At 46.5% G+C, this 26,474-nt stretch overlaps 1 protein-coding gene across 5 annotated transcripts in view; it reads left to right on the forward strand.

Moving 5' to 3' along the window:
* ARHGEF10 (Rho guanine nucleotide exchange factor 10) overlaps nt 1-26,474 on the forward strand; it is a 134,696-nt gene that overhangs the window by 65,917 nt on the left and 42,305 nt on the right. For all 5 annotated transcript variants that reach the window (XM_004046572.5, XM_004046571.5, XM_055349691.2 and 2 more), the window contains 7 exons: nt 2,589-2,666; nt 3,423-3,602; nt 5,367-5,483; nt 7,755-7,847; nt 12,692-12,862; nt 14,968-15,113; nt 18,692-18,867. In XM_004046572.5, coding sequence (XP_004046620.4) covers nt 2,589-2,666; nt 3,423-3,602; nt 5,367-5,483; nt 7,755-7,847; nt 12,692-12,862; nt 14,968-15,113; nt 18,692-18,867 — 961 coding nt within the window. The remainder of the gene's footprint in view (nt 1-2,588; nt 2,667-3,422; nt 3,603-5,366; nt 5,484-7,754; nt 7,848-12,691; nt 12,863-14,967; nt 15,114-18,691; nt 18,868-26,474) is intronic.

A 26,474-nucleotide genomic window follows, 5' to 3' on the forward strand; every position in this document is an offset into this window, starting at 1 on the left:
GATTATCTCAGTTACTTTTGTCTAGTAGTTAATTTCTGAAGTTCAGTTTTCCTTTTCTTTGAAGGGTGGATTTTAATGTCTGTTTCCGTCTTGCTTATCACACCATAATGGTTCAGTGAAGTCCTGTATAGCAAGGTCTCTGCGTTGTGTTAGCACAGTGCTGTCAGTTTCAATGAGATGATAGCTGGGATTAGGATTAGAAACTTAGCAGTATTTAGGATTTCTGCATTCTTTCATGCAGCTTTCTTTATTGTAGTCATGATTCACATCGATTTTGTTTTCCTTCTGCCAAATGTGTTGTCTTTGGGAGTTTTCTCTTGAGTGGTTAAATGGGGGGTATTGATGCTCTTTAATTCTTGTTCTCCTCTAGAATTGAATTAAGGGAAACATAACTCTAAAATGCTGTATATTAAACATTCTTTGCATGCCTAATTTGGGGGTGGAAAAAGGAAAATGTTCTTTTTGAAATAAGGAAGGGTTGTTCTTTACTTGGAAAGTACCCTTGATGCTGGAGGACGGAGGACTCTGTCCCGTCCCCATTCCCGGTGAGGACATGAGGAAGGTCAGGCTGGGCCAGGCCCAGGCGCCATCCACAGCTCTCCAGGCTCAGGCCTAGGAGCCTCTCTGATTGTCCTCCAGCCCTGGCTTTGTCCAGTTGCCCCATGACCTTCATGCCAGGGACCCTCCCTGTGGGGGCTGCCTTCAGGATGGATTTCTCCTCTATGACTTTAGGTCAGGCTTCTCAGGAAGAGAGTGACACTCTTGCTGAGCACTGGAGGCTCCCTGTCCCACCCCTTAGTGGGCATACAATTTGATGTGTCAGATTGAACTGCCAAAAAGACTGACATCACGTGCAGTAGCCATGAAACCCGGGAGATTGGTTTTGTTTTTGTATTTTAATATTATACCTATTCCAGATCTTTTGACCTGATACTATATTAGTATCATCTCAGGACTTTAAAAAATATACATACATAATATATATACACATATAAATAATATATATACATAATATAGGTACACATATCAATAATATATATAGTATAATATATAACATATTATATATATTATATGTATATATACACAAATACGTTTTTATGTTTGACCCCTACAACTGTGACTCAGGAGCCTTGGGATAGTGTTTGGGAATCTGAATTTCAGAAGAAAGACTGGCCTGGGTTTGATGATGGGAGGGGTTGCTTGGCCTTTGGGTTCTAAGCTCTCATTTGAAAGGGAAGCCTCTGTGCTCTGACGTTTCCTGTGAATCAGTCAGCAGCAGCAGCTGCAGCTTCCCAGCTTCTGGCTCTGTGTGTGTGTGTGTGTGTGTTTGTGTGTGTGTGTGTGTGTGTGTGTGTGTTTAATCCCAGCCACACCTGTATTTTTTTAATACATTAGTATTTTTTTAATACATCAGTTTCTTCTTTGGGTATTTTAGAAGGGTTGATTTTTGTCTTTTGCGAATGGAATAATCCTTTCTCTAAAAAGAGTAATCTCTCCCTTGTTAATCAGGTTTTGTAAATCTTGGTTGCCCTGCAATCTTTTTAACCAGAGAAATTGCCTTTGTGAAAAATGCTCTTTGCCCGCTAGGTGGCAACGCATTCCCTTCAAATAGCATAATCCAGGGCTGCAGGTAGCCTGATGCTACACTGGTGTACCCGTGTGTGTGCATGTGTGTGTGTGGTGTGCTTCCGTGCATGCACGTGTGTGTTATCTTGCACGTATATGGGGTGGTGTGTACAGGAGTGTGTGTGGTGCGGTGTGCCTGGGCGTGTGTTCATATGCGGGAGTGCGCATGCTGGTTTAGGAGAAACTCCATTGCCCTGTTTTGCTCTGTTTTCCATGAATTGGCAAATTGAAAGTACAATGATCACTAGCTGGACTGTGTTTAGAATGAGGAAAATGCCGGGCGTCCTCATAGGCCTTTCACAGGATCTTACAGCCACAAGTCTATTGTATGTGCTTCAGTGATGAATAGCAAGATGGAAAATAACGTCAGGTTTTGATTGCAAACATGTCAGATTGTAGAGATTCTTTTTTTGCACCTCTATGTGACATGAATAATTTACTGTCCACATTCTTGGCCTCATAGGTAGATCTTTGGATGGTTGAAAGATCTTTGAAAAAAAAAAAAAGATTCCTCCACATTCCACAAACTTTGTTTTCTTAGAACTTTGGAATAAGGATTTTAGATAAGTGTTGCTAATAACATTCATTGATCAAGACTGGAACTACTTTTTATCCTGAATTCATAGGAAGTATCATCTACCTGAATGTTGGATACATAAAATACAGTCTGTTAATTCAGTATATTATGGTTGCATAAGTGAAGGAATTTCTTTTCAGTGGTGTAATTTTTTTTGTCACAGCTGTAGTTATAGTTCATAGTTTGAGGTTTAAGACATCATATAATTGTATTAATGGGGCGAAGTATGTTTTGTACCTGTAATGTTATTTAATTAGGCTACCCTTATGCACTGTTTTCTAAAAATAGAAAAGTTATTTATCAGCAAGCCTCAGCATAGAAGTACAATGTATCTGTGTGTATTATAAAGCAGTTTTCTATCATTGTATTTTCAAATTTCCAACAGGTTGTAAGAAGATATATACTGGGTTCAGTTGTCGACAGTGAAAAGAACTACGTAGATGCTCTTAAGAGGATTTTGGAGGTACTTAAGTGTCATGTTACATAATACATACATTTCTATTATTCTTTTTTACCTATATACATTTTGATCCATAAATGCAAAGCATATATGTTTATGAAACATAACATGCAAATTTGCAAAATTCTCAAAAGGATCTAAGTATTATGTCTGTATATTGACGTCAAAAGTCATGATTTATTTTGAAATAAATATAATTTATGTAAGTGAATATTTACATTCATTTATCTAAGCTTTAAAAATGTCTGGGCCAGGCTCGGTGGCTCACCCCTGTAATCCTAGCACTTTGGGAGGCTGAGGCAGGTGGATTGCCTGAGCTCAGGAGTTCGAGACCAGCCTGGGTAACACAGTGAAACCCCATCTTTACTAAAATACAAAATATTAGCCGGGTGTGGCTTTATGTGCCTATGGTCCCAGCTACTCGGGAGGCTGAGGCAGGAGAATTGCTTGAACCTGGGAGGCAGAGGTTGCAGTGAGCTGAGATCATGCCATTGCACTCTAGCACGGGTGACAGACTGATACTGTCTCAAAAAAAAAAAGAAAAAAAAAAAAGAAAAATGTCTGAAGCAGCCGTGCCCCCATGGAACATGCCTATAATCCCAGTTACTTGGGAGGCTGAGGTGGGAGGGTGGCTTGAGCCCAGGAGTTTGAGGCTGCAGTGAGCCATGATCGCACCACCGCACTCCACCCTGGACAACAAAACAAGACCCAGGCTCTGAAAAAGAAAAGTCTGAACTGTCTTTGCTCATTTTGTCTAAGCAATATGAGAAGCCGCTGTCTGAGATGGAGCCAAAGGTTCTGAGTGAGAGGAAGCTGAAGACGGTGTTCTACCGAGTCAAAGAGATCCTGCAGTGCCACTCGCTATTTCAGATCGCGCTGGCCAGCCGCGTTTCCGAGTGGGACTCCGTGGAAATGATAGGCGATGTCTTTGTGGCTTCGGTAATTAAGCTGGGACACCTGGATGTCCACGGGGTTCTCCATGCACCTGTCCTCTTCTTCCCTTCTTAGGGTGATGTTTTGCCCCTGAGCTCCTGCAAGCTGACTAGTGTGCAGTTCTCTCTGAAGGCCAGGCTGAAGTTGCAATGCCCTGGCCTAGCGTGTGCACTAGGGAAATGATAAATGGATCTTTACCAGGGAGGCCAAGGCTTTAGAAAGGCAGACACTCTGGACAAAAGCTGTATCTGAGGACATTTAAAAATATGCACTTTATCGAGTCTTGGATGCCCCATTAGATGATTTGCTGAAGCTTTTTGTTGTTGAACAAGGATGCCTTGTGTTTGGCAATGTTGTAAAATTGCTGTTTTTAAGCCCTCACACAGGTTCTCTTCCTGACCTAGGTGTCACTTTCTGGGTGCAGAATTATCTGTGCCTGGGAAAAATAGAAAACACGTGATGGGAAAATTCCTAGATGTTTTCTCAAACTTTTGCCCTTGGCTGTATCTTCTGTTGTGTAGATACAGGCTTTCGGCCCTATGGTGTGACACAGGAATATGATGTTGCAACAGCTTGCATTAACACTTCCTGGCAGGAGAAAGGGTTAGCTGCCTGGAAACCACTGGTGGTTTCTGCATTGGCAGTTTCAAGTCATTTTATCCTCACTCCGTGTATGAATCATACTTATTGTATATTGGTTGGATTCTACCTAGATGTAGAGGATTATGAGTGAAACAGATTGGTTTCTGTAATTATTTAAGACTATGATGCTATCAAAGGGATATAAGCTTGCAAGTTTTGAAAAAAGTGTTCCTCTTCTTAAATGAATGTTATAATAATAATACGTGAAATGTTTTCCTATATAGTTTGTATATGTACTTGATGAGGTCTATAAATGCTTTGCATAAATATGGAAACAAAATTCTTACAAAGATATTTGCATAATACCGTTCATGGATCCTTAAAAAAAGAGAAATATTGGATATTTATTTTGTTACTGGATTTTTTTTCTGGCTGTTTTATATATTAGGTTCAACCTTATCACTGTTCTTTAAATACCTACCTTCCCAACATTTTTAAAAATGCAAACAGATTTTTTAAAGAAATAGAATTTTGATGAAAGCATTCCTGCTATCAATGCCAGTCACACCAGAGCTCTGCCATCCATCCTAAAGGATTTACGGTTTCTTAGAATAACATGGAATGATTTTTCTCTCTTTGAATATTGATAGCAAGGGCAAATGTTTCTGCCTCTTAACAGAAAACCTTTGTGCTTTTAGGAAAACGAACACGTGTAGGGCATTGTATGTTACGCCAGAGAAGCAGGATCAGCCCCTGCCCCCAGCCCCCATTTCCAGGGTGTGGTTGAGGCCTGTTTCTCAGGATATTGGGCCCACCATGGAATGAGTTGCATGACTTTCTTGCCTGGAGGCTGAACCCACCAAGTGAGACTTGGCAGGAACTTAAAATCACCATCCTTATTTGTCTGTAGTCAGGAACATTCTTAACTGAAACCGAAATTACCATGGTTTTGAACAAGGGTGTCAGAAAGTGCTCTGGGGTCAAAAAAGAAGATCAAACCAGCAACGTAACTCCTAACACGCTTGCTTAAAGAAAAAAAATCACGCAGTCATAATAAAGTTTATCTTATGAAAACATCACAGTGACCGAAAGAGTACTTTGAGGGCGAGTTTCAAATCTGCTGTTTTATGTTGGAAAAGGGATATCTGGACTCTGTGATTTCTCTCTGAATTTCCTCCTGTGTTTCAGTTTTCTAAGTCCATGGTGCTGGATGCATACAGTGAATATGTGAACAATTTCAGCACAGCCGTGGCAGTCCTCAAGAAAACATGTGCCACAAAGCCCGCTTTTCTTGAATTTTTAAAGGTAAGCACTTTTTTTTTTCATTTGGGTTTTAACACCATCTGATAACAAGTTACATGTCAAAGCTTGACTCTGAATGCAGTTATTCATTATTAAGATTTCGGTATCAATAGTGCCCTAGGTATTGGATTAATGCTAGAAATGAAGATGAATTTTAGGTCCTAATGTAGCTTTTTGAAAACAATTTTATTTGCACATCCTTAAAAGTGTATCAGCAGACAGAAAGAAAGTTAAAATCAGATCCCCAAAAAAGAAGTTAAGATCAGATCCCAAAGTTACCTTTCCCTCACTGTCCTTCGGTATGGTATTAGGAATCAAATAAACTAAACATCTCAATTCCAGGCCTCTGGGATCGGGGATAGGCACCGGCCTGGAGAGTCAGAGCCTGGAACGGGCCCTACCCGCGGGGGACGCAGGCTGTGTTCCTCCCAATGCTGAGGACAGCACTGATGGCCTTCCTCAGGGGTCTCTGACCTGGCAGTGATGGGGAGCACATCCCCTGATGGGTGTGGGTTAGCATTATTTAATCAGCAGGCAGGCAGGGCTTCCCCAGTCGTGGGATGTGTGTCCGAGGCTGTGTTCTGACAGTTTGCTGCACAATGAACCAGGCTGAAACCCCCTTCAAAGACGTCGGCGGAACTGAGTCTCCTTTGTGGAGCCCCTCATTTGCATGATAAACCCCGGGGACAAAGTGTGTTCTTGTTACTTGGACTGTTTCTTGGAAACTGCTGCTACCTGGAGCGAGTGAACACAGGGCAAGTATTCTCGCCCACAGCAACGTGTCATTGAAGCTGGAATATTTTCCCTCTGCCTTATCCAGCACGGCGGCTCCTGCTTCTCCTGGAGCACAGTCTGTGGCCCATGGAGGTTTGCTAAGGGATCGGATCGCAGTTCCCACTCTGGACAGTTGTGGGCTCTGTCCTAAGGGATCAGATCACCGTTCCCACTCTGGACAGTTGTGGGCTCTGTCCTAAGGGATCAGATCACAGTTCCCACTCTGGACAGCTGTGGGATCTGTCCAAAGGGATCGGATCGCAGTTCCCTCTCTGGACAGCTGTGGGCTCTGTCCGAAGGGATCGGATCGCAGTTCCCGCTCTGGACAGCTGTGGGCTCTGTCCGAAGGGATCGGATCGCAGTTCCCGCTCTGGACAGCTGTGGGCTCTGTCCGAAGGGATCGGATCGCAGTTCCCGCTCTGGACAGCTGTGGGCTCTGTCCGAAGGGATCGGATCGCAGTTCCCGCTCTGGACAGCTGTGGGCTCTGTCCTAAGGGATCGGATCGCAGTTCCCGCTCTGGACAGCTGTGGGCTCTGTCCGAAGGGATCGGATCGCAGTTCCCGCTCTGGACAGCTGTGGGCTCTGTCCGAAGGGATCGGATCGCAGTTCCCGCTCTGGACAGCTGTGGGCTCTGTCCTAAGGGATCGGATCGCAGTTCCCTCTCTGGACAGCTGTGGGCTCTGTCCTAAGGGATCGGATCGCAGTTCCTACTGTGGACAGTTGTGGCCTCTGTCCTTTGGCTAGGTAACCATCTCTTTCTTTTGGGGAAAGAAAACATGGACTCACTTAAGAGCTCACTCCCTCTGGGGATTTTGTTGTACTCCCATTAAGGATGTCAGTCGTGGCCGTGACCGCAGTGCCTACTCCTCAGCTCGGTGGCTGCCACGTGGCCTTGGGAGATAGACTCTCTCATCCCATTTCATAGCTCCAGGACCTGAGCCCCAAAGAGTCGGGTGCCCTGTGAGCTGAGAGGCCGAGGCACAGCCAGATCTGTGCTGTCTGCCCTCTTTACTGCACAGCCCCCTCAGCAGAGGGACCTGGAGACTCTCCCCAGGTCAACATTGCCCAACAGCCTTGGTAGCAAATGGCCCCACTGCACATCCCTGATGTGCTCAGGGAGAGGAGCCGTCAGCCTCCAGGACGTCCTTCTGCCCATGGCACCAGAAGAGGTTGCCAGCCTTTTCTGGGGGCTCACTGTGGCCAGAACACAGACACCCAAGGACAGCCCCTGGAATCTGCCCAGTCCCCTGGCCCAGGGAATTCACCCCCGGAGCTGAGGCCAACATGTGAGGTCCGGCCCCTGCAGCAAAGCGGAAGCCCCTAGAGCAGGTGCAGAAAGTGGCTGGAAGGTATTTGGCTAAGTTTGTTCTTGTAGCTGAAGACAAGGTGCAGGCTTTTGACTTTCCCGAGTGTTCAGTGTGGTGGGGAGGAGGCGGCCCCAGGGGCAGGGAGGGCATGGCAGCCCTGCAGGGAGGTGACCCCGGTGCCTTCCTCCACAGCAGGAACAAGAGGCCAGCCCCGATCGAACCACGCTCTACAGCCTGATGATGAAGCCCATCCAGAGGTTCCCACAGTTCATCCTCCTGCTCCAGGTAAGTGCTTCACGGAGACCTCCTCAAGCTAGTCCTCTGGCTCGCCCATGACTCATTTGAAAATGGCATCTGTTCCTCCACTTTGGAATGGCTGCCCCTCGGGCCTCCTCATCTCCTCTCTAGGCAGTTACAGGAGGTGGAGGGTAGAGGCAGGTGGAGACCTGCGGAGAGTCACCCTACGCCGGGGGCAGCTGTAGGGCCCAGTGCCTGCGAGGCTAGCCTTGGGGGACAGAGGGGATGGGCTGCGGGGAGGGGTGTTGTGGGCCCTGGCCTGCCTCACGCGCTGTCTCACAGGACCCCAGCACTGGGGGCCACAGGGCTTGGTTATCAGTGGCCCACAGGTCACGGCTCCCTTCTCCAGTGTGTCTATGTCTGGTCTAGAATCACATGAAAAACGATTCTCGCCTCTGTGCCCAGAGGGGATGGACAAGCTTGGAAAGCTAAGAATAGATTTAAACAAAACATACCCATCACTGATTTAACAGCAAACCACCGAGGACAGGGAGATGCAGCGATGGTGAAGACACTTTCCACTGGACCCTCATTTCTCTAAACTAAGGATTCTTAATTGGATACCTGTGGCTGTGAACAGTAGGCCTGTTCTGAGTGCTGATATGATGTCTCACAGCGGATGGCCTCTAGGTCATGTGCTGACATGACATCTCACAGCGGACGGCCTCTAGGTCATGTGCTGACGTGACATCTCACAGTGGACGGCCTCTAGGTCATGTCTGATGCAGTGTGTGGTTGCCCGCTCATTTTCCGACCTTCCCACATACCCTGGAGCCCAGGTGACCCTGTAGGCTGTGGGGCTCAGCACCCATTTTATTTAAATGAATGCCATGCCTCCAGGGAGAATATTTCAGAGGAGAGTCTATGCTGGTTTCTGCCTGTGTTGATTTTTCAATGATTGCTCAGCTTGCTTTTTCTAATTAAATCAGAGGACTTTGCTTGGCCTGCCTGCTTATTAGAGCCGATTAAAGATGAACTGGTGGAGTCATCGCCAGAAATGAACTGGCGCCTGGGAAATAGTGTGAAGTCCCCTTCCATTGAGGTTTTTATTTTTATTTTTGACCAACCAAATTCATGGCACATTCTTTTTAAATAAAAGTAGTCATCAAAGTATGAAAAAGGATACATATTAAAATATCAACATGGGCTCTTTCCATGGTTAGGTTGATGGGTCATGTTAATTTTATCCTCTTGCTTATATTTTTAACAATGTACAGTTTGCCTGTATTACAGCATTAATAACAAAAGCTGTTTTTTCCCAAGATCAAAATATTCAAAGTGTGTTTTATTTCTTTAGCTGACAGATATGTACTGAGTTCTAATACGTGCGAGACGCTGTTGGCTTCCGGCAAGCAGCCACAGACGTGATGAATGAGCTTCCTCGTGTGAGGGAGTCTGGCGCTTGGGAGGAAGGGGGTCAGGCTGCCTGTTAGACATTAGTTATTCAGCCACAGCTGGGAGAGTGTCACCAGGCTGTGAACCATACGGGCGGGTGACCAGCCCACATGCCCTGTGTTTAGCGATGCGCCAGTGAGTCCCTGGGTCGTTCTTGGTTGCCAGGGACGACAGCAAGTGCTGACTGTGTTGTGAGGTCACACACATTGTTGGCTTTCTATGATTTATCAGAATACTTTTTAAATTTTTTTTAATTTATTAAATTTGGATATAATTTTCAAACAAGCTTGTTAGGTTTTGGTTAAATGTAAGTAAGTAACTACAAGTAAGTAAGTAACTACTTTTGCCTAGGTTTTTTCCGAAATACATTCTTTTAGACAGAAGGGGTGGGCGGGGCTGCTGGAAACCGAACAGGACAGAGAAGCGCAGGGAAAAGCCTCTACCAGGATTTTGAGGAGCCCGAGCAGCTCCCACGTTTCCATCCACCTTCAGCCATCTTGGGGAGGTCGTTGTCCCTTTTTTATGCGCTAGGAAACTGAGTTACACTCTAGGAAACTGAGGTTTAGGGAAGCTGATGATTCTCCCATGGTGACACAGCGCGACGGATGTGCTGGGATTCTAACACAGTTGTCCAGCCAGAAATCTAGTACACTGTCCACACCCCAAAAGGATGCCAGCCAGGACTTTGGGAAAAGCAGCAGATGGAACACTGCAGACATGCGCTGTTGGACGGGCACGGCCTGCCTGTTACACACTGCGCCGTTTACAAATCTGTTCTTGTAAGAATTTTGTATGCTCTTTTCTTTTTTGAAAACATACTTCTAAATACTTAAGTTCTCTGAGGAAGAGCGTTCTTAAACTCAGAATTCCAGTTATATAATAAACTCAAGAACTTGCGTGTCAAAAGACTTGCATTTAGAAAGATTCAGTGTGATCTTCCAGATCGTCACCAGCAGAGTTACGTAGGTCAGTTTGCACACAGCTCTCCCCGTCCTCCTCCCTCCTTGCCTCGAGAGACCCTCCTTAGAATTTCCCACACAGGGTCTGTTGCCCCTGAAGGAGAAAATGGTCTTTGCCTTGATCTGACAAAACAAACTGCAGATCCTAGATGTGCCGAGCAGTTTCCCTCAGGGACACTTTTTGCCGCGTTTGATGAAACGCTGGCGTATCCTAGAGTGTTCTCGGAGGGGAGCAGGGTGGGTCCACGTACTTTGGAAGAGGCACAGTTGGAAACAAGGCGGTGTCTGTGTGTGGAGTCATTATGTGGATGTGCCTGAGGGGCCCTACCTCAGGTGTGGGTACTCAGGGCACCTGGGATTGGGCGAGGAGACAGGCTGCAGAGAGTCAGCAGATACAAGCACATACCCTCCCTACTGCCTTCTGCTGTGGTCCGTGTGCTGAGTGTAGGTGGATGGGGAGACAGTGTGGAGAGGCCTGGACACCCTCTGTCCCCTTCCTCCCAGTGACTCTCCTGGTCTCTGCTCTCTGGTCTTGCCTGCATTTTTCCTGGTTAGTGCTCCCAGACCTTCTTTCTAAGACAGGTGCTGTGAAGCCACAGCTGTCCCCTGGCTCAGGCAGTGAAGCCGGCTCACCCTGGCTATGCTGGTACTGTCAGTTTCTCCCATGGATCCAGAAACATCCATTGGCCCTGTGACATTTGTCTTACTTTATCCCAGCTACCTATTTCTCTCCGTTGTTGTGCAAAGATAAGTAACAATTTCTGGTAATAACAGCAGTGAGAAACTTCACTTTTCTCCTTCCCTGGGCCTCCTTGGGTGGCTGCCAGCCCGGTGGATGCCCCCGGCTGTGCCCAGTGGCCCCATGGCATGTCGGACTCCACCCTGTGCTGGCTGCTGTCTCCATCGCACGCCTAGTCCCCGGTGCCACCACCAGTGTGTGGGTTTGGTGCAGAACTAGTGTTAAGATTGTTCTTTTTTGCCTTGATAGAATTCGTTGTGACTCATAGGAAAACAAATGTATAGAATAGTTTATATTCATTACAAACTGGAAACGTTTGATCATTTGTGCAGTGTCCTTTCCAGATTTTAAAAAAAGGTTTAAAAAGATAAGCACACTGTTGAATTCCATGACTGCTAATATTCCTATAAACATGTCAAAGTTGGTAGGCAAGACGCAGAACCACATTTTTTTTTTCTCACTCTAAGTTCTGGGATATGTGTGTAGAATGTGCAGGTGTGTTCCATAGGTATACCTGTGCCATGGTGGGCTGCTGCACCTAGCAACCCGTCATCTAGGTTTTAAGCCCCGCGTGCATTAGGTATTTGTCTTAATGCTCTCCCTCCCCTCACCCCCCGCCCCGTGACAGGCCCCGGTGTGTGATGCGCCCCTCCCTGTGTCCATGTGATCTCATTGCAGAACCACATTTAATTCTGAGAAAGAGTGTTTCAAGTTCACGTTTGCCCCTTCAGCAAACGTCAGCGTGTCGAATGTGAACGAAAGCTGGGAAACAAAAGGCCCTGCATAAAACCAAGGTGACAGAAATGTCCTTTTGTTACTGCCTGTTAATGTTTATCCTGTGATTGGCAGCAGTGCGTCATTTTTTGCTGGCCGTTGTTGTTGATTTGCGCCACATACCCTCCCTTTGACTTCCTCGTGCTTGTCTGAAACCTTAACTGGGAGAAGAGGTAGCTCAACTCCCTTTTTTTAAAGACTACTTTTTAAGAGAAATTTTAGGGTCGCAGCAAAATTGAGCGGAAATAACAGAGGTTTCCCATCTACCCCTCCCCTAACATGCACAGCCCCCTCCCCCCACATCTCCACCAGAGTGCATTTGTGACAACCAGGAGCCTGCGTGGCCACGCAGCCACTGCCCAGTGGCCACAGTAGCAGGAGGGCGTACCCTTGTGCTGTGCATTCGGTGGGTTCGGATGAATGTTTAGTGACATGGAGCCACCATGATACTGTCATGCATCTTTGCCGCCCTAAAAATCAGGTTCCTTTGTCAGTGTGAGAGAGACTCGATCCTGCTGTGAGTTGACGCCATGGGTGCAGTATTCGGCACCACAGAACTCCTGCACATTGGAAACTGGGAGACTGGTGTTTTGAAGAAAGTAGCTGGACCCATCTGTGCATGGGTTCATCTGTCTGACTCAACTTGAGAAGGAGAATCTATCATCATCGTGAGCATCGTTCCAAGTGCACAGTATTTCTGAGATTGTGATATGTTCATATTTAGCGTGTCCTTTATTGTACAGTGCTATTTTTTCAATTTTGTTTTTGCAAAGGAAGCTGTTCAGATGTTCAGCCAAGTCATGACTCACTCAGCTCATCATCCCTTCCCAAGAACTGACTTTATTTTTCCCCAGGATGACAGATGCCACTGCCTCCTTTCCATTGTCAGCTGGCGGGTGACGCGACTGTTGTTGCACTGGGAGTGTCCACGTGGTAACTGCCCACCTCTCCCCTGTTGCTTGTAGGACATGCTGAAGAACACCTCCAAAGGCCACCCCGACAGGCTGCCTCTTCAGATGGCCCTGACAGAGCTCGAAACACTAGCAGAGAAGTTAAATGAAAGAAAGAGAGATGCTGATCAACGCTGTGAAGTGAAGCAAATAGCCAAAGCCATAAATGAAAGATACCTGAACAAGGTTGAGAGAGGTTTTCTTCAGCTCTATTCCAAAATTATTTTTGCTTTGTGCTAATAAGCTGTCGTTGTCCAGCAATACTAATCTTTTGGATCGTTTGGAGTAATTCCCTTAGCCCAGAGTTCTTAACCGGGGTGGATGGAGGCCTTCGGGAGAGTCACACCAATGTGGAAATTGTATGTAAAACCTTAACAGCCTGTCTTAACAGCATTTTCTTAGGAAAGAGATTCATACATTCATTAGACCCTCAGATGGATCCAGGACCTCCCAAGGGGTTAAGAGCAACTCCTTTAGCTTAATTTTCCTTTCAAAATAACTGTGTTTAATTTCAGATAGTAATAGTTAAAGCTGAAAATATTTACAGGCTAGGCACAGTGGCTCACACCTGTAAGCCCAGCACTTTGGGAGGCTGAGGTGGGAAGATCGCTGGAACCCAGGAGTTCGAGACCAGCCTGGGCATGATAGTGAGAACCCATATCTAAAAAAAGAAAAAAAAATTAGCTGGGCACAGTGGCATGCACCTATATAGTCTGAGCTACGTGGGAGGCTGAGGCCAGAGGATTGCTTGAGCCTGGGAGGTCCAGGCTGTGGTGAGCTGTTACTGAGCTGCTGCACTCTAGCCTGGGTGATGGAGCAAAACCCGGTTTCAAAAAAAAAAAAAAAAAATTCACAAACATTTTTTGTCTTCACCTATGCATGGCTAAGCTGCATTGAGCGTGAAAAGAGATGCGGGACCCAGAGGGCGGCAGTTCATTTGCCAGGCTACATTTCAGCTTGATGCTTACATAACTACTTGTCTGCAGCAGTACTCTCAATTTATGTGGGCTTTCCCGTATTCATTGAAGGCCCTGGCTCACAGGGAGATGGTAATTTGTGTGAACTGTGTTAAGTTATTGCATCTAATATTCATTATTGCTACAAATCATTGTTTTGTCATTAGGAGTAGTTTCTTACGTTACAATGACATTCAGTAATTTAACTGTGCGAACTTTATGGTAATACACTTTAAGCCACATATTTTCCCCATTTCTCCAAGTGGTTTCTGTAGGAACGTTTATAAGCAGCAAATTGTATTCAGTTATATTCTTGACATGGTTGATGTTATTTAAAATCATGCTCCCTGTGGCACTTGAACCTCCGAATACACATGGGGCATGGAGCAAGCCCAGAGGCCCAGGAAGAGGGGATGATGCTTCGCACTGAATGTCACCCACGTGCCTCATTGTTCCCATGCACTTGGCAAGGACAGTCAGGGAGGCGGGTGTCTCGCTGGTTGCTCAGAGCTGGGCAGCAGCGTAGATTTAGAATCAAAAGACAGCACAGACCACTGGGGCTGAGGACTCTGTTTTTCTTGTGGGCTGAGTTGTTATAAGTATTGGCCGGGTGCAGTGGCTCACGCCTGTAATCCCAGCTCTTTGGGAGGCCGAGGTGGGTGGATCACGTGAGGTCAGGAGTTCCGGACCAGCCTAACCAACATGACAAAACCCCGTCTCTACTAAAAATACAAAAAGAAACAAATTAGCTGGGTGTGGTGGTGCACACCTGTGGTCCCAGCTACTCGAGAGGCTGAGGCACGAGAATCAATTGAACCCAGGAGGTGGAGGATGCAGTGAGTTGAGATTGTGCCGCTGCACTCCAGCCTGGGTAACAGAGCAAGGCTTGGTCTCAGAACAAACAAACAAAAAAGGTAGTATGACTTCTACATCGCATACCATTGTCTTGGTTCATACAAAGCGTCTTTCTGAAGAACTGATGGTTTTGGTTTGGCTCAGTGAAGTAAAATACGGCCTACCTTAAGAAGTTAAGATAGTCATTTAACTATGCTTAATTAGGTTTACTTGGGGAAAAGTAAAATTACAAAACAATTCCTTCCATTCCTCACCGTTCCTGGTTAATGTAGTGTTTAAATCGCGGGAGGGCCAACTGCGGTGAAAGTCTGTGAGGAAGGAGGCGGATGTTCAGCGCAGTCACGGGGAACATAGGAACGATTTCCGTAAAGTGCTCAGTTTGGAAAAGTCACCCTCAGACTCCATACCAGACTTCTCCTCATCTTTTTCTTTTCCGGGTAAACTCAACGGTGGTCCCTGGGCTGTGTTTTGAATGTGCAGCTTCTCAGCACTGGAAGCCGATACCTCATTCGATCAGATGATATGATAGAAACAGTTTACAACGACAGAGGAGAGATTGTTAAAACCAAAGAACGCCGAGTCTTCATGTTAAATGATGTGTTAATGTGTGCCACCGTCAGCTCACGGTAAGTGCATTAATTCTCTATAGTAGTCCTACCATCATCACATGTTACCTTTGCCTAAGGGCACATGAATGGCTTTGTTAATTCTGTCACTCAGACTGAACTGGTTTTTTGTGCCAAAGCTCTGTCCTGTGACTAAGGGAACCCTTATAATAAGCAAGCTTATTTTTAAATAGATTCAGTGTAAGTCACCAAGTCACTGTTAGTAGAAGTTAAGTACGTGGAGGTTTATATACTCTTTAAACAGGGCTGATGGCGGAACTAGAAACTAAATTGAATTTCTTCATAACCCTCCTAAATCAAGAGTTCTTTTTCTTATGGTTTAAATTCTCTCTTTACCTGCTTCTCTATAAATATATTTTTGATAAATGTTTAAATATAATAACGTTGGGTATATTCATATTTATTGTAAACCAAGAAAATGAGTTATTTTCACTTAAAATAGTTTTACATCAGAATCGTTCTCCAACGCATGGAATATTGTGGTTAGATGAGGATATGTGAGAAACTAAAAGGTCTTCAAATATAGGTAGATGATAAGGGAACTGATATAAAGTTAACGATAACACTCCTGGTGCTGTAGAAAATAATGCAAGCGAGCGTGGTGCCAGTTCGTCATGTCTTGCAAGAGTCAAGTGTTGAATCTTCCAGAGTTTTGAGAGCCAGTTGCTAAACATTTGGTAGCTTGAAGTCATCCACACGGGAACATTTACACCATGGAATTTGCCCAACACGATGTGTTAGGAGCCTGTCCTCCCAGTGAGAGCCAGCTGTTAAACATTTGCCAGCACACCACTAAACATGCCCTATTTTTCATGCCCGCCACCCCCATTTTCCAGCGGCCAGATATATCTGCCTGCCCTCCTCACCTTGCCTTAGAGACCCAGGCAGCGAGGGTGTGCAGGTCAGCGCTCAGGAGTCGGACTCCTTAGTGTGAACTCCAGATCCATCTTCTCTGAACTCTGAAAATTACCCGCTCTGACTTTGCGTCGGACTCCTCATCCGTACAATAGGGTTGATCATAAAAATAATGAGGCCAGTGGTACGCTGTTGCGTGTCTCTTCAGGGATCAAGGCGAGAACGTTCATTAAGCTGCCGCAGGGCACCTGGCACACGGCACTGCCTGCGAGGGACAGGTTTTCATTGTTGCTTTTCATCATCGTCACTTACTTTGTGGCAGCTACAAAATAAGTCCAAAAAATATATGAGTCTTTAATGATACTCCTTCCTGTAAGAGAAAGAACCCTGTTCATTTGACTCATACCCCATGGCTTGGCCTTCACTGTGGACGCCTGGCGAGAGCCGCAGGCCACCTGCCGTCTGTGTGCAGAAGCGAAGCCCACTGCACCCTGCGTTGGAGAGGAGCTGACGGAGTGAGGCCGTGGGAGGTCGCAGCTGGAGAACTCCAGGTGTGGGCTGCTCTAGAGGATGCTTAGAATTGCGAGGATGCAGAGTAAGGTGTCTCCACCCCTGTTTCCCTGGTGTTATGAGGTGCTTCCCACAGTGTGGAGACTAATGGTGTTTATCACTTAACAGTATGGCTTCCAAGTTTAACTGTCCCAGAACCCCCCTCTCCATGGAACACCTGGAAAGTTAGTTTTCAGTGAAGTCGCCCCACTGTGGCTGAATCCACCCAGCTCCTCACCTGCAAGTTGGCCCACACGATGTGTCAAGTTGGGGACATTAATGCTTGTTCCACCTGCCCTGGGAGACAAGATCATAGAAGTGAAATGACCTTGTAAACAGCAAAGTCCTAAGCAAATATAATGGTCCTTGTTGAGTCTTTTCCGCATTCATCATTGATGTTTGTCTGACGCTGACTGCTGCTCCAGAACCCCTCAGGCTGCAGTTGGGGAGCGCCAGGATACGCTTGACTCTTGGGCAGTTTTAAGTAGGTTTAAAATTCTCCCGCTGCCAGACGTGGTGTGCTTTAAAGATGAATTAAAATGGATACTTTAGAAGTAATTCAGCTGTGCTTACTGCTAGAGGATTCCCTAAAATAACGCCCCTGCCTTTCCCACGATGCCAGGGCTTGAATTTCTTTTTTTTGCAAAGTGCGTTGCTGAGTCGCAATTCATTTCCCATGGACATGTTGTCAGTGTGAGATTTTCAGCGACAGTGCCCGAAGGTGATGAGATGAGAATGCATTTTGGTTCAAATAGCTCCCAAGGACCCTTTGGTCGGCCCTGTGAACATTAAGATTCTAAACCTCCTCTGTAGGGATGGAGATTTTTACATTCAAAGAGGAGGAATCGGAATTTTGGTAAGAACTCATGGGCATTTCTGTTTTTCTAAATTGGAGGCACAGTCTAATTCACGGAACACAACCCATCTTTCCTCTTACTATGTCTGAATTGTTCTTCCTCCTTTCCCTTTCTGTATGGACTGGATGTCCTCATGGAGGGCAGAGTGCTCTGGTGTAAGAGGGAACTGGAGAGCTTGGGTACAGACGGGCTCCCAGCCAGTCAGGTGCTCAGTCCAATGCATAGCACCCAGCATTTTGGTTATTCCTACCCACACTTTGATTTTTTTTTTTTGAGACAGAGTCTCGCTCTGTCACCCAGGCTGGAGTGCAGTGGCTCGATCTCGGCTCGCTGCAAGCTCTGCCTCCTGGGTTCACGCCATTCTCCTGCCTCAGCCTCCCTAGTAGCTGGGACTACAGGCACCCACCACCACACCCAGCTAATTTTTTTTATATTTTTAGTAGAGATGGGGTTTCACCGTGTTAGCCAGGATGGTCTCAATCTCCTGACCTTGTGATCTGCCCGCCTTGGCCTCCCAAAGTGTTGGGATTACAGGCGTGAGCCACCGCACCCAGCCCACACTTTGATTTTTAACAGCAATATCTTGAAGAAAAGCAAAACGTGATGATCACTAAGTGAGAATAATGGTTGATTCTGGAGGGTGGGATTTCCTGGGGCTGCGGGGATGCTGGCGATGTCACAGCCTTGGCCTTGGTGTCAGCTACACAGATGTTGATGCAGGCCATTTCCACTAGACTGTACATACGTGTTTTGTGTTTCTTCATGTATATGTTCTATTTATGATAAAAGAAGAAAATAATCTGTATAAGTCATAGGATTTTTTCTGTTCAACTTCTGTATACTTGATAAATATTTTAGTCATGGAGTATAATGGTATGATTTGATTCTATTAAAGTGGTTACAGTGTAGCCATAAAAGAGTAAACCAGCAATTTAAGAGTTAACTCTTATGAAACCGCCAGAGAATATCTCTATCCACATAGGAGACTTTTCCTGGTAATGGAGCACCTTCGCTCAGGGTCATCAGCAAGCACCGAGCTGCTTCCTTTTAAGCCTTTACGGAAAACCTTGGAGCTTCCGGGAGATCCGTCCCCTGTGCGGCTCTTCCCTGCACTCTCTCTCATCCACTTCCAGGCCTCTTTATGGCAGCGAGTGGGGACTCTGTAAGAAAGTCAGAAGCACAATTACTATTGTGAGAAAGTCTGAAGAGTTACACTTCAGCAATGGAAAGTTTCTCACTTGAACATCTGAGGGACCAACATTACCATAACATGTTCATGTAATTATTCGTAAAACAAGGATCTTTTGGTCGTTTCAGCCGCTCTCATGACAGCCGTGTGATGAGCAGCCAGAGGTACTTGCTGAAGTGGAGCGTTCCACTGGGACACGTGGATGCCATCGAGTATGGCAGCAGCCCAGGCACGGGCGAGCACAGCAGGCACCTTGCCGTTCACCCGCCAGAGAGCCTGGCCGTGGTTGCTAACGCGAAACCAAGTAAGTGATGCTTTCTCTCACGTTCGTGCCGTGGGGCCAGCGTAACTCTCACGTTCATGCTAGCCGTGGGGCCAGCGTAAGCTCCGACATCAGCAGGTTCAGGGTTTAACAAGGTAAATCTGATGCTTTCTCTCAGGATCGTGCTAGCCGTGGGGCCAGTGTAAACTCCGACGTCAGCAGGCTCAGGGTTTAACATGGTAAACCTGATGCTTTCTCTCACGTTCTTGCTAGCCGTGGGGCCAGCGTAAACTCCGACATCAGCAGGCTCAGGGTTTAACATGGCAAGTCTGCAGAGGTGATCCAGTCTCTAGAATCTGTATGCTGTCTGACTAACATGGCCAAGTCGGCTGCTCATCACTGACTTGTCCCACGTGCAGCTGGGGCTCCTTCGGGTTCGGGCCGTGCACCTGGCCAGTCAGAAGTGGATTCCGTCTTCCCGGTCCAGTGAGCTCAGTTTTGCGTTTCCAGTTAACCAGATCAGGACTTCAGTGCTGGTCTCTTGAGTGTGTGGAGCTGGCGTGCAGGAAGTCATAGAGCTTGAGGCGGTGGTGGTTCCAGCTCAGCTCTTTGCTCACCTGCTTGCACTGCCGGGCAGCGTTGTGATGTCTTTACTCAGTTTCCGCATGGAGGCAGTGCTTGTCCATGAACTTCCCAAGGTGAAATAAGAGGAGTCAGAATGCTTTGGCAATGTCTTAGCATTGCACATGATTTATGATTATTATTACCTAACATTGTTCAGACTGCAGATTTTAGTCTTAGTGTAAAAATCATTACCTTCTCTTCATTATTAAAAAAAATCCAAAGAACGACTGGCTAAGTTTTATTCACTTTTTGGGCTCTACCCCTGAATTGTAGAACAATTTAAAAAACACGACGCATGGGAACTTTCAGTTAACCTTTCATAGGTTAAATATGCATGAATTTTTCAGATTATTTTGTTTCTGACATGTTTAGAAGCAAGGAAACCACTTGAGAACGTTTAACCTTTTCTGATTGAATTTGCATGTTCACCTGGATTTGCAGAACATGATGTAAGGAGTGTTAGCTCTAATTCGCTTTGGGACCGCTTTTATTTTTCTCATTCCCCTGATGTTAATAGTCATTCTCTTTGGTAATCTGCCTAGTAGGCTAATTCGTCAAGCATATTATTACAATTTGTAATCTCTTAAATTTCTGACTCTTAAATCCTCCTCCTATTTAAAGTGGTATGCGTCTGTATCAAACCCTCTCCACAAATAACTGAAGTACCAAAACCCAGATTTCCCAAAAGAGCTGTTCTGGGGGGTGGTATGGAGATTGAGAGGGAGGAGCCGGGGCAGAGGGGACATGGGGACAGAGAAATGATTTCTGACATGATTCATTAACATTTTATTCAAGAGCAAATTGGGTGCCTTGTTAAAGATTTTTAAAAATCCTTTTAAATTATTTGGAAACGTTGATTGGCAATCAAATTTATATTGTGGTTTTGTGAACAAAAACACCTTTATGTATTTTATAATGCTAGCGATCTTAGAATTTATTCATAATTAAGATGGCCTTATTATATTTAAATAGCTAAAGGTGACTTTGATCCATGAAATAGTATGTATTCCATGCAATGTTATATTTTCTTATTCATCTTTTTATTTATGATTTATGCTGAGCTAACTTAGATTAGATTCAGTTAGCAATGTGAAAAAAGCGTAAAGCAGGGTGATTCAACCCATTTTTAAAATATTATGTGGAGGAAATAACCTGGAGTGAGTTTATCATTGCATTTGCACCCTGGATTTAACTATGAGCTTCCTATCAGCCACAGCAAGAGGAGAAACAGTGAGTATGGACCAGTTCTCATTGTCTATTAAAAAGAAATATGCCACATTGGAGAGTAAATCTTTTTCTCTATTCTGAATTCAAGGAGGTCTTTGGTGTTATATCTCCAGTTAAGGGGACTTTGGAACACACTTGAAAACATATATGATTGTGTTTTGCATACTTGCATTGATTTTTTTTTAATCACGTCTCGATGGAAAAGCACCTAGTTAACCTCAGTGAAACCAGTTTTCCATGGGACATCTTTTTGCCCAATGCCTTAAACAGAGAACTTAAATGATAAACTTGTTTTGCCATCAATAGTGTTTTGTTCTTCTAGATTAAAAAAAAACTTTTAAAACAAATTATTTAAAATGTGCTAATTCTGTATGTGTCTGAAGATAGAACTCAAGTCAGAATTCTCTGGGGCTTTTTTCCGGCGTCAGGTAAGAGCGTGGTGCTGTCTTGCATTTACAGAGAAGGTGTAAGTGGGCACCGTGCTTGGTGCTGGGACTGGCAGGGGCTCTATCCTGACACGTCTGGATTCATCCAGGGTGGACTGACAGTCTCTTGTTAGCGTTGATCGTGAGTGGGTGTATGTGGTATCAAATCCATCATGTGGATCCCATGAGTGCCACGCTGCAGCCGGTGAATGACGTCCCTTCACTCTGCTCATCTCAGCTCACTCCTTACCGTTTATGCTGACAAAACCCAGGTACATCCATGAACCACATCTCCATGGGGCTACCTCTAATGCCTCCCTCAGAGTTTTCATTGAATGGCTTCACATTCACTCTCAGTGTTTGTTTCTTCTGGTTCTCTTGGTTTGTCACTTCTAAATTATATCGTGAAGCTAAGTCAGAAATTCTCATTCTCAGTCGATAGTCATAGGACTTCTGCTGCTTGAATGACTGTTCTAAAATTCAATGTTGGAAACGTTGGTGTGTTACTTCATATTGACAGAGTGTAGGCAGCACTGCCCAGCAACCTCTGCTTGCAGAGCGGGCAGCGTGGTAACCACCCAAGACCAGTGAGCAGCTGCAGCAGGGAGCTCCCTGTCCCTGCAAAAGCGCCGTGTCGATTGTGTGTTTGCCGTGTGGTGTTAGACTCAGCAGGAAGCTCGCTGTCCCCGCAGAAGCGCCATGTGGATTGTGCATTTGCCGTGCAGTATTAGATTCAGCAGGAAGTTCGCCGTCCCTGCAAAGGCGCTGTGTGGACTGTGCATTTGCTGTGTGCTGTTAGACTCAGTAGGAAGCTCGCTGTCCCTGCAAAAGTGCTGTGTGGATTGTGCATTTGCTGTGTGGTGTTAGACGCAGTAGGGAGCTCGCCGTCCCTGCAAAAGTGCTGTGTGGATTGTGCATTTGCTGTGTGGTGTTATACTCAGTAGGGAGCTCGCCGTCCCTGCAAAAGTGCTGTGTGGATCGTGTGGGTTGAGTGTTTGCTGTGCGGTGTTAGACTCAGTAGGGAGCTCCCCATCCCTGCAAAAGCACCGTGTGGATCGTGGGTTTGCTCTGCAGTGTTCAACTCAGCAGAGAGCTCCCGTCCGTGCAAAGGCGCCATATGTATTGTGCTTTGCTGTGCAGTGTTCGACTTAGCAGAGAGCTCGCCGTCCCCGCAAAAGCGCTGTGTGGATTGTGAGTTTGCTCTGCGATGTTAGATTCAGCAGGTTCAGCAGGGAGCTCCCTGTGCCTGCAAAAGCGCCATGTGGATAGCGGGTTTGCTCTGTGGTGTTCGACACCCGGGGTTATGATGTGATACTTTCCTGTCTTGCAGAGGCTGCAAGCTGGTGACCATGGGTCCCCTGGTCCATGGATTGGTTTAAGCTCCCAAACTCCCTGATGCTGTTTTGAAAAATGTCGTGTCCCCTATGGATCCATGGATTGGTTTAAGCTCCCAAACTCCCTGATGCTATTTTGAAAACTGTTGTGTAGTTTTCTGGGGTGATTTTAAAGGTTTTGCCAGCCTCCCCGATTGGGACTGGTGGCGGGGAGGAGGAAGATCGAGCGTGAGCCGTCAGTTGCTCTGGCCTGGTGCAGCATCTTTGTTGGTGCACTCCACCCGGCCGCTGTTCCTTCTCACTTTGCGCTCCATCCTGTCTGGCAGGTGGATTTATGAGAAAGTAATGTTCGCTGTTGCCATTCTGTGGGGGGGTTTCTTCATGCAGGATCTTTATAACCTCAATTCAGTTCCAACAAATGGACTGTCAAGCGCTCCTAGTGCTCGAGTTCTGGTGCTAAGTAGGAGTTGTGGGGGTGGGTGGGGAGGTGTCGCATAGCCCCACTGTTGGGAGCCTTTAGAACGGGAGGAGAGGTGAGATCAGTTGCTCTAGCCAGGCTCTGGCCTTCAAGGGTGTTTCAGAAGAATGGCCACTGGAGAGCTGTTACCGCCCGTCCTTCCCGGGGAGAAGTTCTTCGTGTGTGTGTGTGTGCACTTTTATTCAGCTGGTCTCAAGTCAGTGTACAGGTGAAGTTCTTAAAATATTTAGAGAAATGTGAGTACAACTTGAATCTACTTGAAAGGAAACACTCCTTCAGATGTGCAAATATTCATCATTTACTTTTGTAAAAATCAGTCACATTACTTTGTAGTTAGTTATTTAATCCTTAAAAATGAATGAAGGTAAAAAGCATCTCTGTTCTTCGCTGTAAGGTCAGCTTTTAACGGAACAGGATTGGCCTCTGATGTTTCTGGCTTTGATTGTTATTGGACCAGCATCTACCTGGTCCAATACCAGTGTCCCGTCCCTGCACTGGCAGCTTGCTTAGAAGGGGCCCTGCAGCTTCCAGAAGGCCGCTGCCTCCCTGTGTGTTCTCAGAACTTTGCAGCAGGAGGGGAAGTCCACTCAGACCGCCCTGCTCTGGCCCATTCCGCTTTCTGTCCGGGAAGCGTGTCCTGAGTGCCAGGAGTGCTTCTGTACAGTTGGGCTGGATATGGCAGTTGGTACAGGAGGATTTGTAACAAGACACAGTCATTACGAACAGGTAGCTGGAGGAGCTGCCAGCAAGCTTGTACCATGAGGAGGGTGGGAGACAGCTCCTGAAAGCTCAGGGTCCCTGCTGAGCATAGAGGGGGGAACTTCCAGGCAAACGCGGAAAGGGTCGTGGGTGAGGTCACAGTGTTGAGGGAGCTCCCAGAAAACATAGTACCTCCCCCACAAAATTCACACAGTTTTAAAAAACAAAGCAAAACACTACTAGCAAAGAACCAGCACCAAGGAGGGAGGAAGGCGGGCGTGACTTACAGTCTTTAAATAGAAGTGAGCCCGGCCGAAGGAAGCTTGAACAGCTGAATATACACCTGACTGATCCTCCTGAAGTAGAAGGCAGCAAGAGAAGCGGAGCTGTATTTTTAAAATGTGAAACGGTTCCTCATGAGGCTCCCCTGAGCTGCGTCCTCCAGGGATGTGTGGCCAAGTGGCTGTTCTGTGGAGGCAGGGAGGGGTCTGAGCAGCGCGTCCAGCTACAGCCCTGAGGGTTCTGGACACACTGACCGATGTGGGACCCCAGGAGTGACGGGTTAGCCCCGATTTCTCTCCCTGGCCCCTGCCCGACGCACTGCATGGCCTCGCCTGTAGGCAGGGACAGTGCCTGGTCTCCAACGTGTCCTCTCCAGAGTAAGGTACTTCTGGGCGGGAAGGGTCACTGTTCTTGCTCCTTATGCCTGTAAGAGTGAACTTCGTTTTGAAGGTGAGAGGACAGGCGCAGCGGAAGCCCACCATGGCAAAGCTGTCGTGTTTTGAAATACACAGCAGTCGAAATGAAGGAAACCGAACAAAATGCCTCTGTGCTCCATTGCTGTGGGAAGGGCTGCTTCTGCGTCATCTGAACGTTGTACCGTAAAACAGCACGTGTGTGCGTGTGGGAGATGAGGCCAGGACTCGGCGCTGGTTTTCCTGTATGGCGTGTGGATTTGCAGGTCTTTCCCAGGACTCAAAAGTGTCATTATAACCCTTGAATGAGTACTAAGAGCAAACACACCACCTGGCCAAAGGTAGCAGGGAGGTTGGCTTTCCACACTGAATACCGTGGACAGTCCGGAAACAGTCTTCAGTAGCTTTCCTGCAATGCGACACCGAGGTCGGCGTGCCTGTGGAATGTGACACCAACAGATGAGCCCCTCACTGGGGGAGCGGATGCAGCTGCTCATTATTGTGGAGCCGCTGACCTCCTGCCACCACTCTCTGTGTCCTGTGCCCCTGTGTGCTCATGCAGCGTGTTCAATGCTGATGAACGGCCTCCCTTCGTACAGACAACATCTGTATGCTGAGAAAGGCCTTCGAACATACATAGGGAGTAAAACCACAAAGAGCTCTCAGAGAGGATGGGCGCTGACTCCGGATGGAAGGCAGAGTGTAAACAGGGTAGGTGTGCTGTGGCTTTTCAGGGATTTTTGATGAAAATGGCATCTGAAGTGAATGGAGCAAAACAGTCACATCACAGATTCTGGGCAGTGGGTAAAAATGTGTCCATGAGTTATTCTCTCTACTTTTCTACATTTAAAGAGTATTTCATACTTTCACAAAATGAGAGCCCATTAAGGAAGCCCAGAGCCAGCCTGGGACTTGGGTCCCTGTTAGAATGGCTGTTCCAAGCCCATCCCCAGGCCCAGCCTCTGTCTGGGGGAGGAAACGGGGGCAGCATGGCAGATGGATAGAAAGTGGGAAAGGGTCTTCCAGCATCACACGTGCTTTCAGGACAGTCCCACAGTGGTGGCGATGCCACATGCGTGGCTCTGTTCTCCATGCAGATGGCTGCCGCCTTCTCCGTCACTGTGTCTGTTTATATCCCCCGTTACCTCAGGGACAGACACTGGTGTGAATTTTCTGAGTATTCAGTAACACACCCTTCAAACTCTCTGTCTTTAGGAGCTCAACAGGAGGCAGGTGAGAAGTGGTTCCATGCAAAGAGGGATACCCATATTTTCTAAATATGACATGCACAATAGTCTACATGATCTGCTGATGCCAAAATACTCATTCCTAATGGCCTGTATAGCTGACCTGTGAACTTAGACGCCGAGGCATCCCTGGAGCTATGACTTGTCAGTCAAGTTGACATTCCAGAAACCTTCTATTCAGGGTCACGGCCCTGTCCAGGACCTGACAGCCAGCCTCTCAGGAAAGCTATCATAGCTCCTCAGCCCATGGGGATGGGCCAGATGAGTGCCATGCCTGTGCGTCACATGCCAGTCATTCCCATAAGTCTCGTGGAGAAGACTCCCTCAGGAAAGTGCAGCTGGCACATGTCCCTAAGTGTGGACGGCCAGCCACGGAAAGGTGCGCACGCAGGAGGGCCTGTGGACGGGGTCCTGTCTCTGTGGGAATCACACACGTGTGTCCTAGTACACATGGACACATACAAGTTAGGTGTTGAGCAAATTAATATTATATTCTGGGTTTTTGAACCCCATGAAGCTATAGGGATGGTTTTACTTCTTGATTAAATATCTGGAATTTGAGACATGACATGTATCTTCGTGACAGTGTGATGTTCACATTATAAAATGCTTGGGTTTTGTTAAAACTCTAAAAGCCAAACTGGATTTTAGTCACGGGGGAAAATTCTTATTGTTCTTCTCTGTTCTGTGCTGTGGTTTCAGCTTTGCACCTGGGAGTCTCCTAGGCCTTGCGTTGGGAGGAGCTGCCGTAACGTGTCCAGAACCACATAGGATTTATTTTGCCTGAGTATAGCTAGGATCACTACTGGTTCATAACCAAGATTTTTCTATACTTTCCATGTTAGAAAACTACTTGCTTATAGAGAAATTCAATTTGTGCCTCTTATCAGACTAGGGACTTATATATGACGCTATTTAAA

The sequence above is a fragment of the Gorilla gorilla genome, chromosome 7, assembly GCF_029281585.2.
Source record: "Gorilla gorilla gorilla isolate KB3781 chromosome 7, NHGRI_mGorGor1-v2.1_pri, whole genome shotgun sequence".
Classification (NCBI taxonomy): Eukaryota; Metazoa; Chordata; class Mammalia; order Primates; family Hominidae; genus Gorilla; species Gorilla gorilla.